The sequence below is a fragment of the Dermacentor andersoni genome, chromosome 7 (assembly GCF_023375885.2).
Source record: "Dermacentor andersoni chromosome 7, qqDerAnde1_hic_scaffold, whole genome shotgun sequence".
NCBI classification, from domain to species: Eukaryota; Metazoa; Arthropoda; class Arachnida; order Ixodida; family Ixodidae; genus Dermacentor; species Dermacentor andersoni.
The window spans coordinates 133,519,765-133,537,025 of record NC_092820.1 but is presented as its reverse complement, the minus strand read 5'-3'; the positions used below and the strand labels follow the sequence as shown (position 1 = coordinate 133,537,025).

Below are 17,261 nucleotides of genomic sequence, written 5' to 3'. Positions count from 1 at the left end.
AAAGAGGATGCCAATAAATTATCCTCATCATTAGCTTCATGTCGTGCCACTTGCCCTGGGAGGTGAGATTCGCCCCACGTGGCATCTGTACGTGTGCCCTTTGCAGTGTCGTTGCAGGCTATTACACCAGGTGGAACGCCCTGTAGCAGTTCCACAGGTCGCGGTGCAAAGTAGATAGATGTCTTCAGGAAGAAACCGATTATGAAGAAGTGTCAATATTGATGTAATGTAAAACATGTACGACATACCTGATTAATTCCCGCAGGCTAGCTGATTGTTTGTTACCACGCCGTTTCGAAGGAGATGCCAATAAACGATCATCATAATCATTATCATCATTAGCAACGTACCCTGCTACTGGTCAAGGGATGTGGCATGTGCGCCACATAGTGTGAATAACTGTGTTTACTTTTCGGTACACGTTATGGCGCCTCCTCGCAAGGTACGAAGCGCTGCTGAAGAAGCGAATCCTGGAGCTACGCGCGCGACGGCAACCAGGGGGTGTATTCTGCGGTGATAATTTACGGTGATACCATCGCCTTCGCCAAGCCTTCGACATTGGCAGACGCTGATTGGCTGGTTGAGCACTACGTCACCCAATTTAGCACAACTAGCAAATCAGCGGGCGCCCGATGGAGATGCTATCGCCGAGGCGACACTGTCGCCGAATGTTATCGTAGCAGAATACGCCCCCACGCAGCATCGGGCTCAGCAGACCGCGATGCATGGAGCAGGAGCCGCAGCCCACCGTCGACACCTGGCAGAAAGTTCAGATTGCTCTCTTGACAAGGACGAGAAGAGACTTCGCCGCGAAGAACCAGTAGTTCCTGGTGTGTCGAAACGGGAGCTCTTATGAAGCTCTATGTTCAAAGCAGCTGGTTGGTTCATCTTTAGAATAAAAACAGAAACAGTGCGACATCATGCTCTTTACGCGCTCGTCCTGTGTGACTGTGCTGTGTCTACAGCTCAGGTCTGTGACTTTTTTGAAATCTTTCACATGGTTTTAAGATTTGTTTACGTTTTTCTCAATAGCACATCTTGCTCCAGCTTCTGTTACGCAAGCCTTCATAATTGTTCTATATGAAATTCCGGAAAGTCATTTCTTACATGGAGATGTGTGCAACGAAATGGAACGAAAGAAATGGATGCAATATTCTTGCAATTAACGCTAATTTAGCAAATAAATTTGGTATAAATTGGCAATTCGTTCAACTTTGCTTAGTTTTCTAAATATTACTTCCTTAATATTTGTCACATTGCATTTATCCTAGTTGATTATATAGGTCCAATTATATAGTCATTAGAGCATTATTAATTATATAGTTCAGTATATGATCCAATTCAGCAATTCATTAGTTACCTATCACTGCTGGCGTGCCTACCGCTTTTACCCCGTTTCTGACAAAAGTTACCTGCCAGAGCTAGAACGAAGCATTTTCGGCATTTTAAATGGTTGATGAAATTAAATAAGGCATGCTAATACTGGAAAAACATTTTCGTAGATCCCGGCATGCGATTGAAAGCGTTCTTTTTGTGTGTGGGCTACGAGCTCCTTAGCAGAGGTTATTAGCACAGAATCAGTTTGAGTATCAACATTCTAAAAAACAGTTTCGAATAGCAAATAAATACCAAATGCTTGCTTGCTCTTCAATATTGACAAAATATGTAGTAAAAAGGTACAAGAACTAGTGTTTAAGTTTTTCAATATATTGCTTAAAGATATAGGTTCGATCAGATCGACCCAAATAATTTTAGAAAAAAACAACATTTGAAGTTCTATTATAACGGGTACTCCATATATCCAGGAAAGTCCACTATACAGGTTAGCCATTTTATATCAGGAGCTTTTCAGTAGCGGTAACAGTGTATATTCGACTACAATAGAATAGTAAAGAGCAGCTTAATGTAAAGCTCCCGATACGAATGCATCCAATATGACCGCGACAAATCGATTTGTACTTGAACTTTTGAGTACTCAATTACCCCTTCCAGTTAGTAGCTGTCGAGCACTGAAACCATCCGTTAAGGCGGCCACTGTAGGTAAAGTAGTTTAGCCAGTGCAGAAATGTGCGCCATTATGTAATTTGAACAAGCTGGAATGGTTGCTGTTTTGCGACACAAAACTTGACTAGTTGCTCGCTAAATGCGACATCGTCGAGTGCTTGGGCGTCCACGAATGAAATTGAGCGGTGCCGCTTTACAATCCATCATTTGCTGCCGACACGCGACGTCGAGGGGACGCTATGTCTACCTGCATTGGCTACGGTTGTGCCCCATGTCGCACGAGGCTCCTTTGGTTGCCCAATTAGCTGAGGAAAGACGTTCATCCTTTGTATTTCAGCTCATCTTCCAAAGTCAAGCAAGTCACAGCGAGCACTTGAAAGCACCGTGTTCTTTCAACAGCTGGGTATATTCCAGTTCTGTAGCAACCATAGGTACTGAACTGCTTGAATAGAAGGCAATCGAACTGGTTTCCATGATGAGTACATAGTATCTGTCGCCGTCTTCATCTAGATGATGAATCAACGCACCTATTTCTAACACACACACACACACACACACACACACACACACACACACACACACACACACACACACACACACACACACACACACACACACACACACACACACACACACACACACACACACACACACACACATATATATATATATATATATATATATATATATATATATATATATCCATACACGGTCAGTAGATCATCGTGTGTACCAAGGCCCATGTTATATTGACATATTCTAATTTAGTTTACATTTCTTTGATGGTAACGGAAGGAAATATGCGTAGAGGCAATTATGTTTAATTTAATAACGCCTTTCGAGCGACGTAGTGATACTATTTAATAAGCAAGACAATTCTTCATCTCTTTCTCTTTTTTTTGTGTATAAGCATATAGACCAATTTATTTCCTTCCGTGCACCTCAAGTAAGCTCCCACAGTGTGACACCCTCATACAAAGCATAACATTGAAAAACTTACAAACATATTGAAAAGTAGTATGGTTCATTTTAAGCAAATCTTGAGCCAATAAGTTAGCCACCGCCATATTGAAAGCTAACTGGATAAAAATGCTATAACCTAAAAGACAAAAGTGCAGATTGGAGATTCTTCGGCATCTAAAAAATAGGAAGCTAGCCATTGATCCTTCTTTATACGTATCTTAATTCATAAGTGGATATACTGGTCACCATAACTCTCACTGGCTTATGCTAATTTTTGTACGAATAGATACATTTATATTCTCTTTTTTTGCACGCGTGATAGGGAAATGGGATCACTAAATTTAATCATAGCCCCATCACGAAGTGACGAAGTTCTATTCGTTTTCATGTAGTCTATTTGTACAATTTTGTTAATATTATTTAAGTTGTATTATATCCCCCCCCCCCCCCCCCCCGATTTGACTTCGAGTCCACAGTAGTTACGAAAATTATTAAAATATTAAGGATGACAGAATAGCATTTCTAACCTAGAATGCGCTAGAAGTCATAACGGCTCCCTCACATTTGGGTGGACCCAATATTCGCTTGCTTAATCTATTTTATTCTGGCAAATATGACATCCCAGACTTGTTGTTTTGAATCACACTCAGGCATTTTGGCTAACCTGCGCCTAAATGGCCCACGTACTTCTGTTTATTCATGGTATACGTAAAATATGATTGTAAACGGTATTTAGCACTCACAGGGAAAGCTTTCCGCGCCGTGTTTATTTTGTTATTACTTCGATACATATGTTAACTAATATGCAACCTTAGGTGGGACTTTGACGACTAAAAATAATATACGAATTCACGCGATGTTCTCCATGATGTCAGAGCAAATTTTGGCTCACTCGTACATTTTGCTCCAGTTCCAGTAGATGTTTTCCCGCAGGATGACAGCGATAACTACAGTTCAAAGTTTGAAAACTGGTTGAAAGTTTGTGCCTAAGTATGTCGTTCCGCAGTCCACGGTTCAAGTGATGCGCACATAATATTGATCCCGAATTCTAACTACGGGTGTTATAGCGCAAAACTATTCCAAAGTTATCTATTACAATTCTGCAATCAGCCCTCCGCGATTGGTCAATAACTTTTTTAGACCACCCCCACTTGACCAGTCTGTCACGCGACGTCACGAAAACCGCGATAGCACCTCATTTGATATGACGTGTACACACTGATTAGACATGATTTGACCGAACAAGAGAAAAGTAGTGTTTTCTTCGACGCCTTTTCGCCAACAGCCCTTGTCTATTGCTCAAAAGTTTTCGGGCTGCAATCACTTCACCTTCCTGTGACGCAACGTCACAAAACCGAAAATACTCACCGCGTCAAAGTGAAGTGTGCGCGCTAAATATGCAAAAATCATCATCATCATCATCAGGCTGGTTACGCCCACTGCAGGGCAAAGGCCTCTCCCATACTTCCCCAACTACCCCGGTCATTTACTAATTGTGGCCATGTTGTCCCTGCAAACATCTTAATCTCATCCGCCCACATAACTTTCTGCCGCACCCTCCTACACTTGCCTTACCTGGAATCCAGTCCGTAACCCTTAATGGCCATCGGTTATCTTCCCCCCTCATTACATGTCCTGCCCATGCCCATTTCTTTTTCTTGATTTCAACTAAGATGTTATTAAAATGCGTTTGTTCCCTCACCCAATCTGCTCTTTTCTTATCCCTTCGAGTTACACCTATCATTCTAGTTTCCATACCTCGTTGCGTCGTCCTCAATTTAAGTAGAACGCTTTTCGTAAGCCTCCAGGTTTCTGCCCCGTACATGAGTACTGGTAAAACACAGCTGTCATACACTTTTCTCTTGAGGGATAATGGCAACCTGCGGTTCGCGATCTGAGAATGCCTGCCAAACGCACCCCAGCCCATTCTTACTCCTCTGATTATTACAGTCTCATGATCCGGATCAGCGGTCACTACCTGTCCTAAGTAGATGTATTTCCTTACCACTTCCAGTGCCTCCCTACCTATCGTAAACTACTGTTCTCTTGCGAGACTGTAAAACATTACTTTAGTTTTCTGTAGATTAAGTTTTAGATCCACCCTTCTGCTTTGCCTCTCCAGGTCAGTGAGCATGCGTTGCAGTTGGTCCCCTGAGTTACTAAGCAAGGCAATATCATCAGCGAATCCCAAGTTACTACGGTATTCTCCATTAAGTCTTATCCCCAATTCTTCCCAATCCAGGTCTCTGAATATCTCCGGTAAACACGCTGTTAATAGCATTGGAGAGATCGTATCTCCCTGCCTGACGCATGTCTTTATTGGGATTTTCTTGCTTTGTTTATGGAGGACTACGGTGGCTGTGGAGCCCCTATAGATGTCCTTCAGTATTTTTACATACGGCCCGTCTACACCCTGATTCCGTAATGCCTCCATGACTGCTGAGGATTCGAATGAATCAAACGCATTCTCGTAATCAATGAAAGCTATATATAAGGGTTGGTTATATTCCGCACATTTCTCTATCACCTGATTGATAATGTTAATATGGTCTATTGTTGAGAAGCCTTTACGGAATCGTGCCTGGTCCTTTGGTTGACAGAAGTCTAAGGTGTCCCTGATTCTATTTGCGATTACCTTAGTAAATACTTTGTAAGTAACGGACAGTAAGCTTTATTATGCCGAACAAAAATATATTTTCTTCTGAATGGCCGCAGGCTGCCACGTTCTAAAAGGATTAAAAGATGGCTGCCACCGATCACTCAGGCACTGGCTATTCGCACCTGCCCGAAAGCAGGGGTTTATTTGTGTATAATAAACCTTTCTACTTGACCGTGTAACGTTCTCGAGCACTTTCGGCAAGTTTACAACCTTGTTCTGCCAACTCTTTTTCGTTGAGGATCCGATTTATGGCCATTTTTAAGATTCCGTTGCATGCCGCCGCGATTTTCGACCAGCCACGTCAGGCTAAGTAAGGGAAAGTGGACCAATCGCAGACGCTGGTACCGCCCTCTTCATCCGGTTATCGATTTTCAATGCAGTGGCTCGGCCCCATCGAGTTCTCTCCACATGAGAATACTCCTCGCATCTTATCAGCCGTTTAGATAAGACAAGCCGCTCAGTGTAGGCAATGTTATTTGTTTTTAAAGCAAACAAAAGTGACCTCCTATGAAGAAGGAGAGCGTTTGATTGGTCTGTTGAGACAACCTCGCGGGTGACCGCCTGATGCTTGCGTCGTCATTTACGGAAAATTGACGTCAGGAGAATAGAATAAAAACATATTGGAACAGTTTTGCGTTATAGGGCCCCAGATAGCCCAAACCAGTGCGCTTCTGGTAATAAAACAACTTAAAATAATAAAAAATCTAATCTTTACATAACAGATGTGCTGAAGCCACAGCTAATCCCACTTGTAAATTAGCAATAATAATAATGCTTTAAAAAAAGATATAAAAAATTTCTTCTATTACCTGCTGTTGCGTGTACGCTGCACAATTCCTTTGTCGACTACATTGTTTCTCCTGTTAGATAGGGGACCTTTTCCTGAGCCTCCTTGGAGTTCACCAGATCACATCGAATCGCCGTCACAGTTAAGGAGCGCAGAAGCACACTTACCACGTTCCCGAGGTGCAGCACGACTAGACAAGTTGGCGACCCTCACCCACCTCGTGCGCCGGACGTGGAGTTATTGTCCCACTGTTGACTCTTCCTGAAAGTGAAACGGGAGCCTGGCGCACGGTTCCAGGTAATGCGGGTCTCGAGCAAAGCTGCTTTGCGGATCTGAAAGGTCGCTCGAAAAAAACTCGTCTCCCCCCCCCCCCCCCCCCCCATCACTGAGCGCTTTGAAACCCGGAGGGAACGACGGCAGTAATTCACCGCGAAGCCTGGGAGCAACCCACCCATCACCTATTGCGATGGCAGTTGCAGACCAGAAGGGCACTACCGGAAGCAAGTGATCCGTCGGACCATGAAGCCCATGGAGCGACCCTCTGAGCCCAATGTGACTGCACTCGCACAGGCGCCTACCATTGGCGGAACATGACGACACCTGAGTGGGCTCGATGATTGGCCGAACAGTACGTGACCTCGAGACACCGAAGGAGTTATAAGCCAGAGACCGGGAGCGGAGAGCAAGCATTCCTTCACTCATCTCTTTCGGGGTTCTTGCCACTGGCCGCAGCGTCCGACTTGCTGCCAGCCACCAATGACTTTATTACTGTTAATTTCTTTGTATCCTTACTGCAAATAATCTAAATAAACCGCTAGTTTTCATCTCGAAGTCCTCCTCAACGTCGGCCAACTCCAGCACTCAACGGCAAGATCCAATATCTGGGGGACAGCGGTGAGATTGTCCTCCAGATCCAACACTCCATTGCCATCTGCGACTAAGGTGACAATGTAGTGAAACTGAAAGTATGTCGGGGTTGGATATTTTCAGGATTAGCGAGTCGTCAGAGGGCATCACCAGTGCTGCTGTGATCTAGTGTGTCCCCAAGTTCTTGCAAGTTCATCCTGCATGCCGTCGCGTATTTCTAGTTGCAATATATATTCGCCACCTTAATGTCGAGAGTGCAGTATGGTTCACATAAAAATAGTTGTTTCTTCCTTTACATATTCGTAGCGACTTCTGAGCACAGAGCTTGAACGGTTCCCTTAATTCCCAAACCGCCATATTTCCTCTGACCATGACTCTTCTACTGCTGTGCACGTTTCATATTGACTGGGCTGAAAAATGATATTCTAGGGTTGGTACGGGTGAGCGACCGCTATCGTGAAGTCTTTACGTATCAGCATATACAGACTTCAAAGAGAGATGCAAATTTTATTGATACGCTGGAGATGTTAACCTGGGTAATCGGCTTGCATATTTAAATATACGTCGTATTTCAGCAACGAGCTTCTTACAAAACAGGACAAACGCAACCGTCAGCTGCTTTCAAATAATTTGCCTCACTGTATACTACGAATTAATCAAAAAGGTAACGAATACCAATCTGCACAAAATTCACTTAAAATTTTTTTCGCTCCGTTCGAAATTGTCTTCACTTAGAAAGATGTAAAGAAACAGTACTGCCCCATATTTTTCATAAAACAAAACATTCACTAACGTGTATAATACTTTTTCTCAAGCTCGGAGTGAGCTGTGTGTAGGCCGCACCCGCAAAAGAAACCGCAAAAGTTTTCTTTTTGAAATATTGATGCAGTTAGCGTATCCAGGCATCCTTGTTTCATTTGGTGCGGTCAATGTACGTTTAATAATTACCGTCATGCCAAAGTGATTCTGCACTGTGCGAAATTTTAGAAGTATTTAACAGGTGCACTTCTCTATATGCATATGTCGAGTGACAATATGCTACAACAGATGTTTTTTTTGCAATACGAGAAGTAACCATAAAAGAGCCAAAGGCATTGATTTGCTCTGTGTTCGCATTTTTTTTGCCACGTTAAAGGATACAATCCAACTTACCTCGTTACTTCGTTGTCAGCAAAAAAACAAAAATAATTTTTTTGCCAGAGTGTCAACTTGATCGCGTCTTGCACTATTTGTAATATGGCTCCAAATTCGATGAATGAAATACTGATATAACATGCCTTTTAATTATTTATTAGCATGGTACCTGGCTCACTGCTACAATGCCCCGGATATAGACTGGACCGAAAGCATCCGCAGGGTAAAACATACGCTGGGTAAAGGGCGGGTACCGGGAACAATCTCCATACTAGGTAGCAAAAAGTTCGCTTGAATACTGGGAATAAAAACCCCCTCACGGAAGTAAACGGGCTTGAGAGCAAACTGGCCACCCTACAGTTTTTGTGTTAACATAACGGCGCCCTCGCAGAGGTCGTTGCGTTGGCCGACAATCCCCTTCTTATCAACATGATTGGAAGAGCTGTACCGGAAACAGTGAGACAATCTGGACAAAGGTAAGTCTATCAAAGTAACGAAGTGCGAAGAAACCAGACAAAGAGCTAATCATTGTTCCAACTTCTCCTTTTTTTTTTTTTTGCAGTGCCCGCCTGCCCCGTTTATGCATGTTTTTCTACATACTCCCGCCCCCGCAGCAGCGTTGTCCAATTGAAGCTTGTAGGATTTCTGCACTGGCCTTCTTATAAGCTTGCCATCTTGAGCTTTCACATGGCAGGCTCGGATTATTCCATCTTGACCAGGGAAGACGTACACGACTCGTCCCAGTGGCCAAATATCTCTGGAGATGTTAGGTTCTTCGATAAGTACTACACCGTCTACTTGTAGACTGTTACTAGGATGCGATGGGTAGAGGAGAAGTGCTCGCAACTCGAGGAGGTATTCTTTCTTCTATCGGATCGACAGGTGGTCCACGAGCTTCTGGCAGTATCGCAACTTCTTTATTTATTTATTTCTTTCAATTCCCTAAAGGCCTAATGTGGGAATTACATAGGGGGGAATTCATCAAAGAAAACTTAACAATATACAACACAGATTATAAACTGCTGAAGAGGTGACGCGACGTGACCTCAGAATGAGGTCACGTCGCGTAGCCTGTGCACTTCAAGCTTCGTCCTCACTGTTGGTTCACTCTGGAGATGCAAGAAATAAGCTCTCGACAAGAAAATGAGCAGGACATAGTGAAGAGGTCTCTCTAGCGTCCGCATACGTATAGGTTAGGGGTCTTGAATAAGTGTCTGAAAACTAATTTTCCAGATTAAAATACGACATGAAAGTTCAAAAATTATTTCGCTCTAATAAAAATGTAACTATCATCTTTCTCCTCAGAAAGAACCGAAAGATAGAAACTGAAATGCAAAGGAAAGGCGGGAAAGCACGTTTTCTCTTGTTCAGTGCCGTGCAAAGTGTAACTTCTCGTCAGTTCAACAAGTACATTAACAAAAAAATTTACACTTGAAATTTGCACAATAGAAACTCCAATTCACCAGTGCAACCATAGGAATCTGGATTTTGTCGTAACGTGACGTCTTGAGCAATAGAAATAGCCTGGTATATTTCGTCATAATTGAATACCGTAAAACAAATCAATGTAATGCTCTTGAAGCAAATGTTTTTATTAGAAACGACACCGCCCAATTAGCATTGAAAATTTTGAATCCTCATCCACCCCTTGAACTTAGCGACAGTGGAGCGCTCAAGCCTACAGTTGGCAGTCACAGTTTTCTTGAAGTTGTTTATAGAGCAAGGAACACTCCACCAATATAGAATGTAACGCGCAACAGTTAAGTACTGCAACTTCTCAAAAGTAGACTTGGCTAGGCGGTCGCTGGATGCGACATGGTTACATACTCGCGCTTCAATGAATGCAAATCAACGGCAAGGCCACTTTCAATCAGTTCATTGCTGCCGACACAGGACGTCAATTTAACGATGTTTCAGGCGACACGGGCAACGGTCGTGAAACATATCGCGCGAGTCAAGGCCTTTTGATCTCCCAATTAGCCGTGAAAAGGCGTGAGTCTACGAGATAGCTGTCTCGCACAGGACGTGGTTCCTGTTTTCTTTTTTGCGGCTCCTTTTCCGACGTCAGCGGTTGCGGCCAGCAAGCGAAAACACATCGAGCGCTTTAAGACCTCGCGTGCTGCACCAGCGGGTTATATTCTCGCGGTGTGTAGAAACTCACCAGGCTCTGCCCCGGCACACTTCGAAGGAAGGTGAGTTAACTGACTTCGTGCATTTGGCACGTCCGAGTTCTAGGCATTAGTAAAAGAAAATACGATTTTCGCATATCCAAATATATTAGGTTCTTCCTTGTATTGCATTCGTTATTACGCGCTACGATATTGGCAATATTTAGGGTAGTGTGTGTCTTGCATTTGTTTGACACAAAACGAAAAACGTTCAGTGGAGGAATACCGTCCTAAGATTGCTAATCCTGCCTGCCGCGTAGTGATCCAGTCTTGAATGTTCACGTGTATTGCAATGAGACAGGATGCTGTAATTCACCATAATGAATATATATATATATATATATATATATATATATATATATATATATAGATATATATAGATATAGATATATAGATATATAGATATAGATATATAGATATATAGATATATATATATATATATATATATATATATATATATATATATATATATATATATATATATAGATATATATAGATATAGATATATAGATATATAGATATAGATATATAGATATATAGATATATCTATCTATATATATATATATATATATATATATATATATATATATATATATATATATATATATATATATATATATATATATATAGATAGTTCAATGAAAAGTTCTGTAGGTCCGGTGCATAGGTAGTTGAAGAAACGAAGGCACACATTTACGAAAATGGCATCTTTAATGGTTTTAACCTTTCGGCCGTGGCACGGCCTTCGTCAGACTAATATATATATTTATAAATCAGGCGCCTATGAAAAAAATTGTTTCTTTACATTACTGCCGCACGGAACGGTTGGTTCACGTAGTATTCAATTTGTTAATATTTAGCTTTTTATATTTAATTATTGTGCACCCGGAGGCCGGGGAAAATTTTGGAATCATTATGTAAGAGAAGCTATACGAATACGCGTCATGCTAGTAAGGCATGTAGTAAGGCATAAAAAATGTCTACCTTGCTGTTATGCTCCTATTTGAGCAAGTGTATTTGCGAAAGCATGATAGTGAGCACTAAAAGTTACGATCCATAAAATGACGAAAATCTCGAAGCCAAATTGGATAGAACAAAAGAAAGTTTAACCAGGTCAACACTTATGAAACTACCTTGGCAGAGCTCAACATCGCGAATGCCTTTTTTAGTGACTGTTACGGCGTCTGTAGCACAATTTGTTTTTCAAATACACTGTCACTACTAAGCCAGGTGCGCCTGAGCTGACGTCACAGTAAAACTGAAAGCATAGCTTTGTTGGATTTCTCATCTAATATGACTCGTAATTCTTCCGATACTTTCGAGACAAGTCAGCAAATCCAGAGTGTATTTAACTTAGGTTCTTCAGAATGCCCAGCCTTAAGTAGAATTGGAAAGTGTTTGTGTGGCACAGTGTTTTTTTTTTTTTCGGCGGTATCAATCTACTCTTGAAGCTCGGTAAATTCTACTGCATGTGGAGGAATACCGTCCTAAGATTACTAATCCTGCCTGCAGCGTAGTGATCCAGTCTTGAATGTTCACGTGTATTGCAATGAGACAGGATGCTGTAATTCACCATAATGGATATATATATATATATATATATATATATATATATATATATATATATATATATATATATATATATATATATATATATATATATATAGTTCAATGAAAAGTTCTGTAGGTCCGGTGCATAGGTAGTTGAAGAAACGAAGGCACACATTTACGAAAATTGCATCTTTAAAGGTTTTAACCTTTCGGCCGTGGTACGGCCTTCGTCAGACTAATATATATATTTATAAATCAGGCGCCTATGAAAAAAATTGTTTCTTTACATTATTGCCTCACGGAACGGCATGTTACGGCTGATGTTAAATTCTTTTTTTCCTTGCCATAGATTCACGCAGGGATTTCTGAACACACTACAGGAACACTTGCACAAGTTAGTGAGTCGCCATGGCTTTTCTGGCCGTCCCCATCACTCTATTCACCATGTTTCTGTTTGTCAACGCTGCCAATGACCATTCTAAGCTTGTTACAGGTGAGCAACTTTACTCAATAGGTCTTTCTGTAGCACCATAAGTATCTTCGGTGCCTGATACTGTTGCGAAGCGAACACGGAAATAGGATGAGCACAGGCACATGTTCCTTACAATTCATTTTTCGTACTGTGTAGTAGATACATTGACAAAATTAGTAAATAACTAAGCTTCCCAAATTTACACAATCATATATGTTAGCCATTCGTGCTGAAAATTCTAAGCTCTTTTTTCAGGAGACAGGCAACCTTGTTTAACAATAGCCATGAAGCGATTTCCTTTTACTAACGTCTGTAATGTGGAAAATGCCACAGAAATAGCACTTCTCACTCAAACAGTGAGAGAATAAACTGTGTTGACCTAAAACGGTACACGTAAAACAAGCCACATTGACATTGCACACATTAGGTTTGTAATTCTTCAATGAAAGATATGATTAACGTTTCTGAGCACTCTTGGTAGACTTCCTGGGGCGTATGTACCTTAGTTAATTGCCATCATATGAACCTAATTCTATGCCCCCATATACTTTACAAGTATTTGATGAAGAGGCACAATTGTCGTTCTCGCTGTCTCGAATGACAAGAAGCTAAATTGCATGATCAGGAACAAATGATGCGTTTGTTGTGGCATATAATGAAACAAACTGTGCAGTTTTGACGCGCTAACGAGATAAGTTGCAATGAACAATCCTGGCTTCTATAGTCTAAATTTCATACGTCTCTTACTTTTGTGCTCATGTTCAAATACTGCTGAATAAATACCGTGAAAATGTCTCTTTCCGAAAATGTTTGCTAACACACCATTAACGTAGCACGCTGCGACAAGGCCCCGGACGTCGACTGGACGGAAAGCATCAATGCTTACCTTCGACGGATACCGGACACAATAACAATTCCAGGCCCCACAGAGAAGACATGGATAATGGGATTGAAAACCTCTTCAATCGAAGTGACAGGCCTCGGAAGTTTGTGGGCGTACAAGCCACCCCATAGCTTTTGTGCGTCTAACCGCACCGTGATTGAAGCTGTGGTGTTCGCTGGCGATTCTCTGGGGATCAAAGTGGAGTGGAAGACCTGTACGGGAAGCAGAGGCAAATTAGGCACAAAGGTAGGCACCATATAAAATATTTACGGCGCAGTGCATATATTGTAATACCTGGCGATAAGCACAACATGGTGTACCAGATGAAGCTTTATAAGCGAATGACACAGATATTTGTAGAGTCAGGATCCAACCAATATTGAAATTAAGAAGTTCAGAACTGGTGAACAATGTTTAAAAAATGCACGAACCAAGAACGACGACAAAAAAAGCGCATCATACATTTGCCAAATGTACCGCATCCGGCGTACAAAAGAAGAGATAACTTGTTTTCTTGGCGAGGCAAGCGATAAATAAGTTACTTGCTTGAACTTGCCGTGCTGAATTTATGCATCCTCGGCAGCAATACCCAGTCCGAGAAATTCGTCTTTGCAAACTACAATGGCGTTACAGATAGGTGCACTACGTGCATATATCTCTAGGAGCAACAGGCGAACTGCTCTTGATTTCAATCCGTCAGTTCACTCTTGTTTAAGATTATGTGAGATTTTTCCAGGAGGCATCGTTTAGATGGGCGACGAACACTGAACACGATGTGAGCAATAACAACGCAGTTCTAACGGAATTCAGTTAGACTTCTGTTCTTATTTTTCCGACGTGCAAGTGGCGTTGTGGTATTTTATTACTAAAACACCACAGATACCGCTTTAAGCGCACCCATCCGACATGGTCCTGTATGTTGCAGAGTGAATGAGCTAACGGTTAAAAGAATCAAAAAGTCACGGCCATCCAAGGTATCACTTTTTTTTTACGGAGCTCTAAACTTTTCGCGGCACAGCTTGCGAAATTTTTATGATCTGAACTGATCACTTCCATTTATTTCACTAATATTACGTGTCGTTTGTTACCTATAAGCTAGAAAGCGTACGTCATTATGAGCACAGTTTTCAAGAACTTTCTCTGGAGAGAGAGGCGTGAGGTAAGACGAATATATGGTTGGAGGAGTGTGACAGTTCAAATAACATTCCCGCCGCCTGAGCTATTCTGTTGAGAAGGCCAGCAAAGAGGGCCTGCTAACATAATGTGTTCGTCGTAGTCTATGACCCCTCTAATGTAGAGAAGCGTGGATAAACAAAACAAGATAACAATACCTGTCTGTTTTCTTTTTTTCAAATGAAGAAAAAAAGGTAAGAAAGGGACACAATTGCGGATAAAAATATTGAAAACTCGCATCTTTTGACGCTATTCTACCAATGAGTTTTCTTTGCCTAATGAACTAATGTTCTACATGACAAGGAATTTTACTTTGTCCTATGCCCTTGGGAGGCATAGCACAGCACAATGGATGGATGAGTTGAACGTTGTCGTAATTCTTCCGAACATGGGTGCATGCTTACGTTGTTGATTGATTTGCATTTTTGTTTTCTACAACGATATGTTAACTTTTTTCTCTTGAGAGCTTTGCGCTAAATCATTTTACAATACAATTAAGATAAGTAGGCACTGTACGGCGGGATAAGCAAACTGCCCAGGAACAACAAAAATTATAGGCGTACAAAAAAAACAAGAACGATTTAACGTTCAAGAGACAGCTCGTACAATGAGTTACGAGTTGATCTCGTACACATCTGAAGAAACTGCATAGCGCACGATTTACCACTTTCTAGCAACAAGCCAAAGAGTCTGCTAGCAATGCATTTTCAAAGTACCTTATAGAAGAACGAAAAAAAGCGTCTGGTACGCTGTATCACGCAGCCACATTGGGGTACGTGAGATGTCTTGTGGAGGCTTTTTTAGGGTACATGGGCACTCGGGCACACAAGTGACGCAAGCAAATATGACAGTAAGATTTACTGACGCATTACAGAGCTTACTTGCTTAAGTTAAGCTTGGTGGATTATACCTAATGCTGCTGACAGAGGTCTGCCAACCCAGACTACGCCAGCTCAGATAGAGAAGTGTATGCCGAGCGGTACCTTTGATTGCGGCAAAATTGAGTGGCTAGATTAAGATGTATAACTTGAGGCTCAATTTAGCTCCCATTGCGTCATGTGTGGCGCTAAAATGACGCCATATCTGTGCGCGCGATCCATGCAGGATACCTGTATGCATGATTGTCGACGAATATATATATATATATATATATGCTCATTTTATAGGATTGTGCCTGAGTGATATGGTCAAAACAATAAGCAATGTATTTGAAGAAAAACGGCAAGATCATTGATGGCATAAATATAGTTTTGAAAGTCATCAAAATGTTCTGTAAAATACGGGCATTCATCTTGCCGGCTTATCTGGACATGTGTGCAATGTGGAGCCAATGCATGGTAACGTTTGGCTCGGTGCTTTATAAGTTTATGTTTTGTTCATTATTTCTACCCTTCCAAGGTTTCTACAAGCAAGCTGCGGATCTACTTCGTTGCTGAACCAACACCTGAGGACCCTTACCGGATTCGGCTGCAAAACATCGAACCCGACAGCCTTGATGACCCCCAGTTGTACCTGACAGGAGCGCACCCAGCAATTATTGGTTTCGTGCAAGCTCTCGGAATTGTAGGCATGCCCCACCTGCAACTGCTGTGGAGCAGATTCATTCGTGTGGATGCAATGAGCCTCATTAGAGATGACCTCCAGATCTAAAGAAACGCTATCAGTGCAAAAACAAGATATCGTCCCTGAAACACAGTAAGATACGGTTGTTTACATCATGCAGGTTCCATTTTGATTGACGTAATATTATTGTATCTTGAGGAGCTTTGTCGTAGATTAAACTATATTGATGACCGTATGACAAAAAATTAGGTAAGTAAAGCGTCAGCTAGTGCTTGTCACGATAGTGTTACGGAAATAAAGCTCTGCTCTCTTCTGACTATTGCGACTTTGCCTTTTTCTGGTTGATAAATGTTCTGGATGCGCAGCGATTAAATTTCGATGAGGTAGCAATGCATGGATACGAGATTTTTTTTGAAAACCTTAAAGACATGGCTCGCTGGATACCGAGGGGACCAAGTTCATTGGTATTTCAGTCGTCTTGAATTACCTTATAATCTTTAGCAGTGAGATTAGCTAAGTTATTCCTGTCAATTAACATATGTGAGTGTGTGTGTTTGATCGCATTAACTGACTTTGACATGAATGAGCTGCGGCTGTTTTCATAACATTTCTCAAAGCATCTTTTTTGTTGTTGCTATTGTCCGGAGGGAAGCCGATTAATGGAAAGTAACGATAGCATTCGATTATCAAAGATGCGTCCATACACGACACCAGTGCATGTTTGTAACCGCTGCCTAGCGCGAAGTATTCCTGGTGTACTCGCTTCCAGATTCAAATCTTGATCTATGCTTTGAAGGTTTACGTGTTTAGCCACGTTTAGAAAGTGTATATTTGGTATGCATCCCGTTGATAAGCGGTGCGGATTTGCCATAAATTAAACAAAGCACTGTTTGCTCCTTCGTTTTAAGGTAACCATAGTTGCTTGCTTATTGAATACGTAGCATAAATATCGGAATAGAAGTGCTGAAAATAAATAGTGACGTAACTTTTAAAATGATTCAAGCGTTGAAAGATTCACCAGGTGATTCACGAAGCGT

At 41.6% G+C, this 17,261-nt stretch overlaps 1 protein-coding gene across 2 annotated transcripts; it reads left to right on the top strand.

The window, feature by feature from the left end:
• Positions 1-10,497: 10,497 nt before the first annotated feature.
• Positions 10,498-16,541, top strand: LOC126533800 (uncharacterized). 2 transcript variants are annotated; one of them, XM_050181001.2, is made up of 4 exons: positions 10,498-10,606; positions 12,493-12,626; positions 13,439-13,734; positions 16,060-16,541. In XM_050181001.2, the coding sequence occupies exons 2-4, from the start codon at positions 12,542-12,544 to the stop codon at positions 16,309-16,311; spliced, it is 633 nt and encodes a 210-aa protein (XP_050036958.1). In that variant the 5' UTR covers positions 10,498-10,606; positions 12,493-12,541; the 3' UTR covers positions 16,312-16,541. The 2 variants fall into 2 exon arrangements, with proteins under 2 accessions (XP_050036958.1, XP_054927969.1); XM_055071994.2 differs by having other exon boundaries at positions 10,499-10,606; positions 12,483-12,626.
• Positions 16,542-17,261: the final 720 nt, after the last annotated feature.